This window comes from Oratosquilla oratoria, chromosome 16 (genome assembly GCF_046742065.1).
Source record: "Oratosquilla oratoria isolate Oo_2021 chromosome 16, ASM4674206v1, whole genome shotgun sequence".
NCBI lineage: Eukaryota > Metazoa > Arthropoda > Malacostraca > Stomatopoda > Squillidae > Oratosquilla > Oratosquilla oratoria.
In genome coordinates this window covers 61762529-61780028 of record NC_134792.1, presented here as the reverse complement: position 1 = coordinate 61780028, position 17500 = coordinate 61762529, and the positions used below count along the sequence as shown (strand labels likewise).

The window sequence follows — 17500 nt, the reverse complement described above, 5'->3', positions numbered from 1 at the left end:
AATAAGCAAGAAATGGTTTACTAATAGGGTGGTCAACGAATGGAATAGATTTAGTAACCATGTAGTGAGCGCTGAAACTATCAGTTGTTTTAAGAAACGGTTAGACAACTATATTGATGGGGATGACAAGTGGTGATGGATATAGAGCTGCCTTGTATAGACCTTATGGTCTCTTGCAGCCTCCTTCATTCTTGATAAGTTTATCTTGTTTATATAAACCTTTAATCAACTTAAGAATATCATCAAAAGTATTTTGGTGATAATCTTGAATATATATATATATATATATATATATATATATATGTGTATATATATGTATATATATGTATATATGTATATATGTATATATGTATATATGTATGTATATATGTATATGTATATATGTATGTATATATGTATATGTATATATATATATATATATATAAACATGCAAACGCACGTCCATACATATTTACGTACACACACAAAAAATAAAGGCAGGAAAATACTATAGAACCATATCAACTACAGTCCTGATAAGATGCAGCAAATTAGGGTGGATGGAGGCATAAATGGAACAGAAACGAAACAGCATTGTGTTAAACGACAATTTTTACTGTTAACACGGAAAAAGAATGTGAGCATCTTGGATATGTATGGGCCAAGATGGAAATTAGTGATGTTAGTGAAGAAACACCCCAATTGGTGGGAATCGGACGGAAGAGCTGGACTCGAACCCACCGCTGGGAATATACAAGTGTGTGTGTGTGTGGAGAGACAGAAGAAGCAAGGTAGTTCAGGATTGGGATCGGAGGTAGAAAACTGCGTGTGCGTGATGTCGCCTTGGATGTTTAACATTTTCATGGATATTCACGATTGTCTTTGCTACCACAATCAACTCAGTCGAGGGAAGTTCCCTGTGTAGCGAGAGGATTGATGTATACATGTATGTAAAAAAATAAACGAAATGAAGATCGGGGACTTCGTACATACATACATACATACATACATACAAACATATATACATACATACATACATACACACATACATACATACATACATACATACATACATACATACATACATACATACATACATACATACATACATACATACATACATATACCAAAGATTTTTCCCCTTTACACGGGAGGTAGCCAAAATACAAAACCATAGAAACCACTCCCACCCATTCCATCCCCTACATCCTTCACTCCCGTCTACCCTCCTCCCTCCCTCTTATCTTGGCACCTCCTGGATGACGGTTCATCCCTGCATCTTGTCCACTGCCCTGGGTCAGAAGCAGTGTCGCAAGACACAACACATCCACAGCAAGGCCGCTTTGGGGACTTCGTAAAGTGGAAAGAAGGATAAAGCAGACGCTCCTTAGGAATAGTAAGGTGCTGATAACAGACAAACATAAGCAAGAGGGAGATTGCAAGAGACCATAAGGCCTACACTAGGCAGTTCCGTGTCCAGTACCACCTATCATCCCCATCCATAAAGTTATTTAACATTCTCTAAAACAATTAATAGTTTCAGCGCCCACTACCTGGTTACTAAGTCTATTCCATTCGTTAAACACTTTATTGGTAAACCAGTTCTTGCCTATTTCCTTCTTAAATCTATGGGAATGAAGGAAACGAACGTAAAAGCTTAGCAGAAATTAGATGAGAAAATCCAGAGCTATGTGAAAACAGTAAATATGAATATCAATAAAAGTAGATGGATAAAACTAACTGGAAATGTAGATAGGAGGGTTTGTAACATTTAGGGATTCTGTATATTTGGAATTTAATATAGCAGCGGTAGGGAATACAGAAAAGAAAAGGAAGCGAAGAATGCTGGGAGCAACGTATACGATAGATGCACTGGAAAAGGTATGGGAGAGGGAAAGAAAATCCTAATTGAGACAAAAGTGAACTCATATGCAAAAATAGTGTTGACTACGTCCCGTGAGAGAAGGCAAGATCTAGGCATAATGAAAAATGAACAAAGTATTAGGCAAGAAAATAAGGCGAAATCGAAAAGTTTCATCAAGAGAAAACGAACAGCGTGGTGAAAAGGTGGTGCAGGGGTGTGAAGAAAACGGAACGGGATATATAAGTCAAGAAAGCGCATGATGCAAGTGAAGAAGCTAAAGGTGGAGAAACACCAAACGCGGGTTGGGAGTGGAATGTGAGTGTTTGGAGAGGAAGATGATGACAGTGGAAGAGGAGGTGGTGGAGGACACGGGTGAGCAAAGAAGGAGATACACGGAGGAAAAGAGGAAGGAAAGGAGGAGAGGACGATGGAGAGAAAGAGGAGGCAAGGGAGGGGGAGGATGGGGATGGTGGGGAGGAGATGGGATAAAAGATGGAGTGTAAAGAAACGAAAGAAGGGCGTGAATTTTTATCCTCGTATTTAAATTTATTCATCTCTTAAGAGAACCGAGGAAATAGTCATACTTTTTCCTTATCTTTAGGTTGGAAGAACTCGCAAGGTTTGGTTAAGTTGGTGAAGTCAGAGCTAGCCATTCTAAAACTTCAGCCCCTTACAATCAATACCCGATCAAAACGACTTCATGAAAATTCTCTACAGTGACACCATTAACAGTTCTGTTAACTAAATTCCTAAGAATCGTTTCACATTTGCTTACCACTATCCAAACACTGCATAAGCAAATTGTGAACACGCCCCAAAGATTTGGTGGGACTGATTCTCCTATTGCTTACAGCGTACCCTGTTAAGACTGTGATCTAGTGTGTCTAGGCCAAACTGGAAGAGTCTTGAACACAAAATTGGTAGAACACAAACAATCCATTAAATATGCCCAAGAAAATCCTGCCGTTTTCCATCCTATTAGTCATCATAATCACCGAATTGATTGGAATAAGGCCAAACTAGTGTTCAAGTCTAGTTGTGGTTTCAGGAGGATCGGAAGATAGCTGAATCCGCACTCATCTAAGAATGTCCCAATTTCTACATCTCCAAATGACAAAGATCTTCGGACTTTATTTCACGTTTGAAGACAAGTTTCCTTGTTAGTAATTATCTTCCTCTTGACCCCACATGTGACCCCCGATCCAGGTCAACTGGCCTTTTACGGATACAGTTCCTCGTTCCTGTCCTTCTGGTGATAGAGGGGAATATATTTCTCCAACAACTTCACCTATCTTTTACTTTCCTGAAGAAGGCTACATTTGGCAGCCGAAATATAGAAGTTAACGTTCTCACAATTTTTTTCACTCCGACAGTGGGTTCTCTGTGTGATGTATGTATATACCCATAACCCTTCTACCTTGGAAACTACTTACTGCTGTCTTCTCAAAAGTATTGGAAATGAAGAGTACCTTTCATGAAGAGAAGAAAACGCCAGAATAATCCTCCTTGACTCAGAGGACATTCACTGCACTATCTGTCACCATGAATCAAATAAGTCTGATGTGGTCTGAAGCGTGACTCATTGGCCAGTGCTGTAGATACATTCTAGGGACGGATGGGAGTGTTCCCAAAGTCCAATTGTCTCCTCGTTCTTCACGCTTCCCTTCGCTTACTGTCAAGTCACTGGGAACCCGATTCCTACATGTAGTGAGTCTTCTATCTATTCATAACTAAGTTACGTTGGCTAAAGCTATTGTAATCATTCGTAAAAGGTAGGGCCGGGGTTTCAGTGTGTCTTGTGCCGATGTGCTTCTTGTATGTGGAGACCCTTCTTAGAGAACTCAGAGTCACGCTTCCGATGCCCGCGGAGATAAACCTAGGAATTAAGTCTAGGAACTAGACCTAGGATCTATATTAGCATCGATGACTCGAGCATCTTGGGACTCACAGAGAGGTGATCTATACCCATAGCTTTTAGTGAGTTCAAAACAAATTGAAGTTTGTGATGAACGCAGAAAAGTATAATTTGTGTGTGTGAGTGCGTGTGTGTAGGTGTGTGTGTGTGTGTGTGTGTGTGTGTGTGTGTGTGTGTGTGTGTGTGTGTGTGTGTGTGTGTGTGTGTGTGTACGCGGGTACGCATACACAGTACTTGTTTTGACCTAGCAACCTTAATCCTAGTGAAGGATGGCCGTAGGAAAGCCAAAACTTCCGAAATACTATGACAGAGTCCATCAGTCATATACAAATGAGAAAAAGGTCTATTTTCCCCACAGAGTTTATGAATGAGATGGTTCAACAATCTGTCACAGTGTGTGTGTGTGTGTGTGTGTGTGAGAGTGAGAGATAGAGAGAGAGAGAGAGAGAGAGAGAGAGAGAGAGAGAGAGAGAGAGAGAGAGAGAGAGAGAGAGAGAGAGAGAGAGAGAGAGAGAGAGAGAGAGAGAGAGAGAGAGAGAGAGAGAGAGAGAGAGAGAGAGAGAGAGAGAGAGAGAGAGAGAGAGAGAGAGAGAGAGAGAGAGAGAGAGAGAGAGAGAGAGAGAGAGAGAGAGAGAGAGAGAGAGAGAGAGAGAGAGAGAGAGAGAAAGGTAGAGAGAGAGAGAAAGAGAGAGAGAAAGAGAAATGGACGACACTACGATGCCTGCCGTATCCACGAAGAGCGTCATAAACATCGACATTGGAAGACATGACTCCATCTTGCAACATCAGGGAAATCCCCGTTCCCTGGTTAAAACCCAGGGGCTCACAGCGACACAGGTCATCATGTCCGATCGCCTAAATGTCCAGGTCAAAATGTCCGACGTGTCTAGTCAAAATAAGCGATGATTGTGGTCATAATGTCCGATGATTATGGTCATAATGTCCGATTAATTATCATTCAAGTGAAATATCACATTTGATACGACTATATATTGATAATTAGAAAATAAGACATTTTGACCACTACAATCGGACGTTATCACTATTGTCATCGAACATTATGACCACAGAATTGGTCATAGCAGGCGGATATTATGCCATTCGGACATTGTGACCCTGCACGACAATTTATTTCAGTGCTAAAGTGATTCTTGGGAAACTAAAGAACAGCAACGCATAAGAGATAGGATTACAAGAGAAAAGAGGCCGAGATCTTCTGCTGTAGAGGTCTGACATCATTAACGACATCATCAATGACGCCTTTAGTAAGTCACAGATAGTTTGGTGGCTCCTTGGGTATGCGACAGAAGCGAATAAAATTGCTTGACGATAAATATGATTAAAAGAAAGGGACACTATGGTATGAAAGGGAGGATGGTGATTTTTCGGGAATTGGGTGTCTTTGTCGGATCCAGCACCGAACCGACTCCCCCACTAGAAAGCAAATTCGTTTAGATAAACACCTAAGCAAGATGTTGTAATGACTGTCATTGATTTTATATCATTTGTTTATTTGTTTTATTATAATTTGTCTGTTTGTTTATTATTATTTGTTAGATTCTCATTTATCATTAGTTATATGTCAATTTATTATTATTTACTATTTACCTGTTTGTTTATTACTAGACCTATGCATTTATCTATTTTTTTATTATTATTTATATTATTATAGTTTCTATTTTTATTTATTTATTTTTTATTCATCATTATTATATTTTTTCGCATCCGACCTAGTTATGGGCCAAACGGTCTCCTGTCGACATGCTCCGCCTTTGTAATCCTTATACAAACGGTTGTCGAAAGGTTGTCACATAACACACATACTCTCAAGTATGTGATGAAATAGTGTTTTTCTTTAGGATATTTCAAATACAGTATATATTCACACAGATCATACATAAAGAACGCTGTCTATAAAATTTTAGACATTTTATTTATACATGAGACAAAATAGTGCTTTTTCTTTCCAAGTTAAAAAAAGAAAATTAAAGCTCGTATTGCATACTTTACTTAGCATCGCATAGCAAGAGAAATATTTTATCAAAATGAATTCATTTTGTTACTGTATTCGATTTTACATTGATAAAATTCTAATATTGCAGTTATTAAACAAATATACTTTTCACACACCTTCGACAAACGTTTTCTAAAAGTACACAACCATTGATTTCTGGGGGGATCCCCAAACCTTATAGAGGTCCTACACTCGGAAATTAATCTCATCCCACATTGTCATAAACACTGAATGAAGAAATAAACAAATAAGAAAATAAACAAATAGATAAATAAATGAATAGATAAATTAATAAATAAGTAAAGACTTTAATAGATGAATAAATAAATTAACAAATAATGAATAAATAAATTAATAAAAACAAACAAATAAATAAGTAAATAAATAGGTAAATAAATTAATTAATGAATATGTATATAGATAAATAAATACATGAAGGAACTAATGAATAAATAACTAAACTCATATTATCGACCCCATGGCAAAATGAATTCAGACATGAGCCAAGGAAAGCAAACACAGCATTTGAGAGAGGAGGACAAAAGAGCATCGCAAGAATTACGAGCTCAAACGAAAAACAAGTCAACAGAAATTTCATCTCTGTTGAGAAAGATTTCCTTGAAAAAAATAAAATCGCCTGACGAGAGAAACGATAAACATATCGACTAGCCTTTCCATCTAATTGAATACAATCACTAGACGACATCTATGGCGAATTCTATTAACCCTTAGAAGGAAGAGGGTTACCTGATGTTCTAGTTAAGTGTATTACGCTTATCAGTTTATCTACAAAACCTAACAATATTTTTCGTAACTATAGTTAACAAAGTTAATAGGATTCTTCTTTCTGGTGGTAGAAATTGATCGCCAGGGATGGCGAAAGGGTTTAAAAGTACGACCCAGAGAGTAAATTGTGAAACGCAACGAAGAGAGAGAGAGAGAGAGAGAGAGAGAGAGAGAGAGAGAGAGAGAGAGAGAGAGAGAGAGAGAGAGAGAGAGAGAGAGAGAGAGAGAGAGGAGGAGAGAGAGAGAGAGAGGAAGGGACGAGGAGAGGAGTGAGAGGGAGGGTGATGGGGAGAGAGGAGAGGAGAGGGGTGGAGAGGGGGAGGGGAGTGTGAGGGGAGAGAGAGGAGAGGAGAGAGAGACAGAGAGAGAGAGGAGAGGAGAGAGAGACAGAGAGAGAGAGAGAGAGAGAGGGAGAGGGTGGAGCTGAGGGGGGCAGAGAGGGGAGGGAGAGAGGAGAGGGACGAGAAGAGAGGGAGACGGGAGGAGGAGGAGAGCGAGGAGAGCGGAGAGGAGAGAGGGGAGAGGCAGGACGAGGAGAAGGGAGGAGGAGGGAGAGAGAGGAAGGAGAGAGGAGAGTGGGAGAGGAGAGGAGTGAGGAGGGGGAGACGGGAGGAGGAGAGGGCGGGAGAGGAGGAGGGTGAGACTGAGAAGAGAGAGAGAGGATGGGAGTTAGGAGGGAGAGAGAGGGGGACGGGAGAGTGAGAGGGAGGAGGGAGGAGAGGAGAGAGAGGGAGGGGAGGAGGACGAGTGAGAGGGGAGGACGAGGAGCGAGAGGAGAGGGGAGGGAGAGAGGCGAGAGAGAGGAGGAGCGGAGAGAGGATGAGTGAGGGAGGAGAGGGAGAGAGTGGAGAGAGAGAGGAGGGGGAAGAGGAGGGAGGAGTGGGGATGGCGGAGAGAGAGAGAGGAGGAGAGAGAGAGAGAGAGAGGAGAGAGAGAGAGAGAGAGAGAGAGAGAGAGAGAGAGAGAGAGATAGCAAAGGAGAGAGAGAGAGAGAGAGAGAGAGAGAGAGAGAGAGAGAGAGAGAGGAGAGTAGAGAGATAGTAGAGAGACAGAGAGATACTAGAGAGGAGAGAGAGACAGAGAGAGAGAGACAGAGAGAGAGAGAGAGAGAGAGAGAGAGAGAGAGAGAGAGAGAGAGAGAGAGAGAGAGAGATTTAGCTATAATCCAGCTTTATCAACACATTCAAACTCTTTCGAGTGAGTTTATTCAGCCAAGGGACATCCCGCTCTCTCTCTCTCTCTAAAAAATTGGTTCAAATCCTTCGCTGAAATAGCTCGTTTGAAGTATCTTATTCGGGTTGGGGATAGAATCTGTACTCGTGACGATGAAATGAACAGAACCCCTACGGATCAGAGCCACTCATAATTCTTTTGTCATTGAAAAGTCGTCTTCAAAGAAGAAATAAAGTTGAATACTTTAAACTCCTGCCAACGATGAAATGAACAGAACCCTTATGGACCAGAGTTTCTTCGTTCTGTTACCCCAAGGACAGAAGCAACGGAGATTGTTGATAAATTACCAATGTCCAGGCCATGACAGCCTGTTAGATTCAACCTATCGGGGAATAACTAAATCTAGGATCTATATCAGCATTTGGAGGAATAATCTAGGTGTCGTTCGCACATCAACTAGAAAGTAACTCAGAAACTAGGAAGAAACATCTAGAGACAGTTACAAACTATCACTATTAATGAAAAATAAATCGATGTTTAATTGAACTTATAAAGGTCCTAGAAATTCAGTGTTTCCCAATCAAGCAGTCCAGCACTCCTAAACTAATATCTTATTACTAGAAGGATAAAGGAAAGTGTATGTATTAAACAAATTTAGATCTAAGAAGGAAATAGATAAGAACTGGTTAAGTAATAGAGCGGTCACCGAATGGGTTAGACTTAGTAACCATGTCGTGAGTGCTGAAACTATCGGTTGTTTTAAAGGTTAGATAACTTTATGGATGGGGATGACAGGTGGTAATGGGCATGGGACTACCTAGTATAGGCCTAATGGTCTCTTGCAGTCCCCTTCAGTCTTTTGTTGTTATATTTTCTGAATACCTAAGAAACCTCAACTAGATTTTTCATAATCTTCAGAAACCTCCGCTAGGTAGCATTTTTCACAATTTTCATTTTTTTCATCTTGATATTAGTGCGATAATTTTGACAAAAAAATTAATTCTTACGAAATTACGTTAGGTTAAAATGAAAACGCTATAGTAGAACCAAATTTTCCGTAGCACGTGGAGGTGTTCAAGTGGATCAAAGGCTTTAACAAGGGTGATGCAAACAGGGTCATCATATTAAAACAACAGGGCAGGACTCGCAGTAATGGTTACAAACTGGACAAATTTAAATTTAAAAAGGAAATAGGCAAGAATTGGTTTACTAATAGGGTGGTCGACGAATGGAATAAACTTAGTAACCATTTAGTAAGCGCTGAAACTGTCAGTTGTTTTAAGAAACGATTAGACAACTTTATGGATGGGGATGACAGGTGGTGATGGATGCGGAGCTTCCTAGCGTAGGCCTTATGGTCTCTTGTAGTCTCCTTTATTCTTATGTTCTTATTAAGCTGAAGGAAGCTGTTGTTAGGGACTACACTTTCCCAACGCATCTGTCTCCTCGGCTGAAGAGGGATAAGGCACCCTAGGTGGACGGTCCTCCCACAGAGCCGAATTAAAAGAATATAAAACAAAAACCCTTCAACGGATGCTGGTCGAGCGGATTGGAGCGGCGCTACTTGTGACGTAGGTCGGAGTGACGGTGGTTCAAACCCTGCTGCGAGCGAGTTGGACCAAGAGCATGGTTCATTAAATCCCGCGCTACAAAGTCCTCTGTAAAGGGCACTGTTCTAGCCTCTTGATACGGGTAGTTTGCGACGTTAAATAGTATCATATTTCAACTAAATAAAATAAGATGATCACTTGAAGAAGAAGAAGAAAAAGAAGAGGAAGATGATGATAATGAAGAAGGAAAAGAAGAAGAAGAGGAAGAAGAACAACAACAACAACAAAAAGAAGAAGAAAAAGAAGAAGAAAAACAAAACAAAAGCGAACAATGAACAAAGCGAAAGGGATAGGGAAGGTTGTCTTTAAGTCTTTTGCCACAGAGAATGAAGGCTTTCCTTGCCTGAATAGAATCTCCTGGCGGCAGCTAGAATAGGTACTAAGGTGACCTGTAGTTCCCACTGTCAGAGGAGAGAAAAGTTGTAATACGAAGATACGTATATTACGATCATTATCTATGATCCTCTTCAGCGTGGTTATACATTAGTGGGCTTATATACTAGGCGGGGGAGGGGGGTTTACATTCCATCTCACAAATGTGAAAGAACATCTAACTCGCTTAGATAGAACTTAGAACTCGTTTAGATAGAACTTAGAGCTCACTTAAAAGTGTACCTTGAAGTGTATCCAATGTGGCACATTTGGAATTTTTATGATTAACGCTAAACGATCTTATGCAGTTAGAGGACCATCTAGATTGCAAGGAATGAAACAGAGGGTATATCATAATCATAGAAAAATGTGCAAAACTAGATTTTAAGGTAAGCAGAAGAGTTGTGGTGAATCACCCGGTACTATTTTCCTAGAATAGTTTAATCTATGACCTTGCTGGAAGAGAACACCAAGGACCATAGCAAAAATAAGAAGAAAGAATTAGAAAAAAAAAACTGACTCGTTTTTAGCTACTGTCAGATTGTTAAAAAATTCTGATAATTCGATTAAGGTATTCTTGAATGACTTCAAGGAAACATACAACAGTATACATAGGAACGGATAATGAAACATAGAAAAACTTGGCATAACAATAGGAGTAAATATAATGATTATAGAACAGTAAGGAAATTAGAACTTGTGTTGAAGACAACAAACTAAACGATAACAGGTCCAACGTGTATATATATATATATATATATATATATATATATATATATATATATATATATATATGTATATATATATATATATATATATATATATATATACATATATATATATATACATATATATATATATATGTATATATATATACAGGCACACATATATGAGATTGTTGTCTGAAAGAGTTTGTATAGGAAGGAATGCTTTCGGTCAGTGACAAAACATGATGAAACTTAATTGATGAAATTAGATAAATTGATAAGTTAACTAAATAGTTAACATTCAAATTTATCAACAGGTAGATCAGTAAACAAGTAATTAAATAGATGAATAAATATATAAATGAATAATTATAGATACATAAACAAACGTATCGTAAGTCATTGAATAAACGTGTTGTTGAATTAAAATACATAAATAGATAAATAAATATGTTTTAATAAGAAATACATAATAGACGCAGATGAAATGATAATTAAACATAGAAAGGAAAAGTCTCACTGTATACCATTAAAAATTTACTTGACTTAATCTCGAAAACTAAAATTGCTTTAGATACGCTCGCCTGTATAGAAAGTTTATTCCATTCCACGACTACGCAGTTGGCGAAGTTGGCTCTACTTATCTCTAGAAAGAATTTATAGTATGAAAGCTTGGCCTTGTCTTACGCCGTCTAAACTAGTGTTTAACCTGATTTGCTTACAACCTCAACACTCCATGTAGTTAAGCTTAAGGTGTTATCATATTGGGCTTCCACGGGCTTCACAAGCATCGGTCGTTGAGAATTCGTTACAATATTTGATTTTTAAAACCTCCAAATATTGAATTATCTTTCTATCATATATACCAAAGCTGAATGATGAACTAAGAGATTGTAGAAATATACGAAGATTAGACATACTATTGAAATGCTCTTAGAAACGTCTAGATTTCCGTAAGCAAAGTCATATTCTAGTTAGTCAAACGGAAGTTGAAGGTAGGATGTTGAAGGAAAAATATCCTAGTGTGATACCCTCTTTAGAAAGTCCAACACCAACCTGGAATATAGTTCCAGGGACAGTACATGAAACAGAGCTTTCCGGTGCTCCAGGTTATGAAGAGCCAATGTAAACTTTGATGCTATTGTATTTCTTTCAGTCTTGTGGGTAGCACATGGAAACCCCCCTTCACCATAATAAAATCACTTGGCGACAGGGAAATGATACGAAGAAGTCGGTCTTTGTCTTCGGGAAGTTTTAAGATCCTGAGGAACATCAAGTCTATCTCGATTCTCGAAAAAAAAAACATGTTTACGGGTGGTGAATGGCCAATTGTCTTGCTGCATGGCTTCTGATCCGGGCAGTGGGCGGGATACAGGGATGACCCTTCATCCATGAGGAGCTAAGAGAGAAGGGACAAAAGCTTGGTGTCAGGTAGGTGTGGGTGAAGGGAGGGTGCATGCCTTGGGTGGCCACCTCCCTAGTAAGGTGGAAAGAGGGCTTTTGGTATATGTATGTACGAGTTCCTGATTGAAAGTGGAATAATACATGGACGCTTACTAACATCCACCTAGTTTAACCCTCTCAACACGGTGAAGCACAGTTGAGAGAAAAAGTTCTTCAGCACTTTCAGAGGTGCTAAGTAAACAAAGACTAAAAAAAAAATGTCGTATAAACACAAGTGAGCTAATGATGTTTCTTCTACTACTTCTGCTACCGAGGCTAATCTTAGCGGACACTTCTTTTATTTTTCTAAATACCAATTCTAAAATATTTTGATCACAACAATTTTTCGAAAACCTTTTTCTAATTCTACGTGATAGCTCCTTCGGGCGGGGAAAGGGGAGAGGGTCAATACGCCCTAAATGGCGCCTCATCGACTGAAACTTCTCCCAGGTCGATGGTCATGCACATCCAGGTCAACATGAGCACCATACAGTGTCTGAAGACACGAGCGAGAATATAGTTCTCAATGACAGACCCGTCTCCTTTGTCTGGAAAAGACAAACAAACACGAGCAACACTTTGCTGGTGGTTTGTCTTCTGAGTTCGCCACCAAACAACATTTTCACTTGTGGCTGCAGAGACTATATGATCATACAGTCGGAGCTTAATCTAAATCAAATCCCTCTGTCCTCTATCGAAACAGAATCCAAGCTGACAAAAGCTCTCTCGCAAACGTAAGAAACATACGAATAAATAGATGAATTAAATGTCGTAGATGTTGTACCAGCTTGTCAGTAACCAATTTTAACTCCAAGAAACAAAATGTCCGACCTCATCAAGGGCACGTGACTGGAGGCTTCCCTAGTTCCATTTTGTAGTATTTCCCTCTGTATATATATTTTTGTCTTCCTACTCTGTGTATGTAACTGCTGAAGAGGATCACAGTCAGTAGTTGAAATTTACGGTTTACTCTGTATCTCAGCTTATCTTTCTCCGACATTCTTCGACAGTGGGTTTAATTTTTAAGTAGATGAATGTAAAGGTAAGGTGGTACAGGGTATTAATACGTCGTCTTTTTGACTGAATCTTAATGCTACATCGTTCCTTACCTTCTCAATCAAAACAATCTGTAGATATCAAATTCGTGCAATAATATTGTTTACCCCGATGCAATTAATTTTCTTTAAAGATACTGATTTTTTTTTCCGATTAAAGAATATAGGACGATGATATGATATAATAGGATATAAAAACTGCATTAACATCTTCTATAATCACAAAGAAGTTAAGGTTATCCAAATAGCATGGAGTCGTTCTTAGTGTTATCTTCACATACAATTATTGCTTCAGATGATTGTGGATAAGTTTCATCTGTGATTTTTAAAACCATCTCCATGAAAAAACAAGTAACAAGAGTGATGCTCTGCTCTTCCACACACCTCTGTAGGATAGACAAACTTGAATATCGTAGATTTGAGTCTATGTCCTAAGTTGTCGATCATATTCCAGAGAGAAGATACCCAAGAAGGGAACCCTGAGGAACTCCGCTCGTAGCTTTTCAAGCAAGAGGCTTTGTCATTTATAATAAGACGTTGTTTACAAATAATGTTTCCTCGCTTAAAACATTTGAACCAGAGACATATGGATAATCTAATACAATATTATAAAAGTGTATGATGACATCAACATTTAGAATATTTTTACACTAAATACTAACTGAACAAGAAATAATGGACTCAAGCTGTTGGAACGTAGATCAAACCTAGAAGCAGATAGAAGCAACAGGGTCATCAATGAATAAGATATATTTCCAACAAATTTTGTTCCAAGTTTTAAGAACATAAGAGCATAAGAATGGAGAAGACTGCAAGAGACCATAAGGCCTACACTAGGCAGTTCTATGTTCCTTACTACCTTTCATTTCTGTCCATAGAGTTAATCTTCTCTTAAAACTACTAATTGTTACAACGCGCACACCTTTGTTACTAAGTCTATTCCATTCGTTTTAAAATTCATTTGCATAAAAAAAAACTTCACTGTCATTGTAATGCCTCTCGACATAAATTTAGTTTAATCTTGTTTAGGAGAGCATTGATACTAAAACTTTTTCAAAGTCGAGATATACGAAAACTTCACTGTATCTAATGTCGTAGTTTGAGACGTTCGTGTTGTAAAATTCAAGGGAGTTATTTGAACCCTTGCTGATTGTTATTTGATACACTTTTGTTGTCTAAATTAATTTGGAAGGCAGCTGCTATAGTTAATTTCATCCATTCCTTCATAATTTCAGTAATATTTCCAGGTTTGGAGTTTTCTAGAGCCTACTTTTCACTCTTTATGACTACAAGAGTATTTTCAATCTCTGTTTGCCAGATATATCCTCAATTGCGGCAGATCCTTTTTCTATGTTAATCATCAGTGACTAAATGAATATTCTGTTTCAAAGATCTTGGATAACAACTGTCATGTCTAGTTGTTTTCGTTGACTTCAAGTCTACCTATGCATCCATCATCATTTTCCAATTGTCATATCTACAGAACCGAAAAAGTATGTAGGATGGTGTTTTGTTAATAAATACAGAACCGAAATTAATATTTGATCCCTTTACTTCTGACGAGTCACACATAACTGAAAAAGAACAATCTATTGGGAGTCAGAATAAGAGAAGTGCCAACTGAGACGGGTAACCTTTGGCACCCGTGCCAAACTTGGCACGTGACAGGGTCGAGCCTGGCACGCCAGGTGGCTTTGAAAACTTAAAACTGGTAAAAGAAAAAGTAGCATCACCACTTCATATGAACAAAACGTGATAAGAGATGAAACCGAGACAAGAGAGTAGAGGAATTAATATTCATCGGAATCTCTATTCTGTCTTGGGTAATGGAGATACATGGCAATAATCATCATTATCATTTGGGGGCATACGCCAGGGAGTGCTTAGCTTCACTCACACGCCGAGGCCAGTCCCCACAGTCTCTCCAAGAAAGCTCCCATTCAGACACCCTCCCCATTCCAAACAACTCTCGACAGGTTCCAGCCATGAATTCTGTGGGCATCTCCTTCGTCTCCTCCACCGAGGGTTTTCTCTTGTGGAGACAACGCTGAATAGGATCAACATCAGAGAAAATGTGCCACATGCCCATATATCCAAAGTTGATGTCCGCGAATTATACTGGTAACAGGCCTAGACTGAGTCCCACAAGCGAATTCATAATTCATTTGCTACTGAAGAGGTCACACACAAATGGGTAGGATAGCTATGCGGTGACCAAAACAATCGTTGAACTACTTAAACGTTAGGGAAAGGTTTAATATCTTTTGTTAAAATCCTTTCTCAACCAAAGAGTTAAGATAAAGTACAATATTTGGTAAATAACTCTGAATGGAGAAAGTCTAGACAAGGCAGATGTTAAGGACTAAATTTTAATCCTTTCAAGGGCTAATTCGCCCTTATAATTTCTATTCTCGCCGCTGTAAGGAATGTTATTTAGCTAAAAACTACAACAACAGACCCGCACCTCAGTCAAATATCTAGGTGAGATACTTTAATCAAGATAACGCAAATAAAGATTGAAACCAGGCAGAGAATGATGAATGATTGTTCTCACACGAGACTGGTACGAAAAATAGATAACATTCACGAAGTACAGGAAAACCAGACAAAAAAGATGTGATAAAAAGATCAAATTGAATAGAATAAAAAGAAAATGAAAGAACTCCTAAAAAAGAGACAAAAGAGAATGTTGGTGAGAGGGACATATATGAACTGGAGAGAAGTAACGAGCGTAGTACCACAGGGATCGGTGTTGGCTACGATCAGAATCCTCGCGTTCACCACTGACCTACACGACCTCCAAGAAGGGACTGGTGGGATCTTAAGTATATTTGAGGGCGACAAGAATCTTCTGAGGAGAACCAAGGTCAGCAGATTTTGTAAAAGAAGAAAGAAGAAGAAGAAAAGAAAGAGGCCTTGGAAGAGGATCTGAACAGAATACTACTACTGGAGAGAGAGAGAGAGAGAGAGAGAGAGAGAGAGAGAGAGAGAGAGAGAGAGAGAGAGAGAGAGAGAGAGAGAGAGAGAGAGAGAGAGAGAGAGAGAGAGAGAGAGAGAATTCTTATAACCTTAGATGATGAATGTCTAACAAAAACAGGTATAGCAAATAACCTGACGTCATACAAAGAAAATTTCGAAGCTGTACTTTTAAAACCTCTCTCTGGGCATGGCGTGCGTTTCCTATCATTAGAGAGTAGAGTTTGACTGACATTATTTGCTATACTTATGCAAATTACCGGTAGATTTTATAGATAAGCCAGTGAACCAGATGAACTTGACTAGAAAACCAGGAAGAATTCGACTTCTTAATGGCGGGAAGCGTCGGGGAAAGATTTTAAAAGTACGGCTCTTAAAAATTAAAATCTAACTTAACGCCATTATTACCTGACCTGTCGCCTTGCAATCTTATTCATTTGGACTCGACAGAGGAATCTACTTCGCAAATAATATTCGACTAATGCTATTTCGTTCTGCTGCAGTGGAGATCTCTCACACAAAATAGTGGTTTGATGGTGTGGATAAGTTTTAGGATTGTTGTTGTTGAGGAAAGCTTCTTTCAGGATTTATTTATATTTATAAGGTCACAAGACGCGGTAAATGACAGTGTGGGTAATTTCTAGCCTTTTAGCATTCGGGGTCACGTTCCCTTACCTGAATAAAATCACCTGACGGCAGAGCAGAATAATCTTCTGAAGTCGAAAAAGGCATCGAGAGATGTTAAGGACTTATGTAAAGTTGCTGCACAAGTTTACAGACGAAATATTTGAAAAAAATATATGTATATATTCCTACGTTCGAGAATGTATCTTCTATGTACTTGTCCTACACTAAATGGTATGTCCTAGGAAACCAAACTAGAGGATATAGGACTAAAAGCAATGAAAGCGGGGAAATGACCATAATGTAAGTAAAAGCGAATAAAAATAAACAATTTGTAAACAAAGAAAGCTCCACTCAGGAGCCAGAACAAGTGGAGATTGAATATAAACTTAAAAAAAAAAAAAAAAAAAAAAAAGTTAGAATATTCATCTTCCGAAATAGAGTGATAGACTTATGTACTGATCTTGGAGAAGAGCTAGTGCAAGCCCAAACTACAAGAATATCGACGCCAAATGGAGAGAGCAAAGAGGAGACAGGCTCCGTCTCGTAGGATACAAATTGGTAAGTACGAATAGATGAGTATATGTACACATCAATATGCATGCATACATGCACACACACACACATACAGAGACACGCACACACACAATATACACGTATATGCACTACAAAAATATTACATGCATATCATAGATTGTGTGCAACTGCATCTATACGCACAATATCATATGCATATATGTACATATACTCGTGTATACACGCACATACAAGTACACATACATATATATATGTGCATGTATACGCACAGTATATACGTAGATATACACACAAATACATATAAAACATACATACTTTTAACACAAATGCACGTATGTATTTGCATATGCATGCATGTACCTATGGTGTTCGTGGAAGCGTAAGTAAATGCATGACTAAGTGGACCATAAAATGGAGTAAACTGACCTTGTGGACGAGACGTCTT

The 17500-nt window shown here is 38.7% G+C and overlaps 1 protein-coding gene across 3 annotated transcripts in view; it reads right to left on the bottom strand.

Annotated features, from left to right (window-relative positions):
• LOC143033796 (uncharacterized) overlaps positions 1–17500 on the bottom strand; it is a 153558-nt gene that overhangs the window by 128069 nt on the left and 7989 nt on the right. For 2 of the 3 annotated variants that reach the window (XM_076199291.1, XM_076199289.1), the window contains exon 2: positions 17482–17500. This exon is cut by the window's right edge. The exons of the other annotated variant lie outside the window; for it this stretch is intronic. In XM_076199291.1, the coding sequence (XP_076055406.1) occupies positions 17482–17500 (19 nt within the window). The remainder of the gene's footprint in view (positions 1–17481) is intronic. 3 annotated transcript variants of the gene reach the window in all.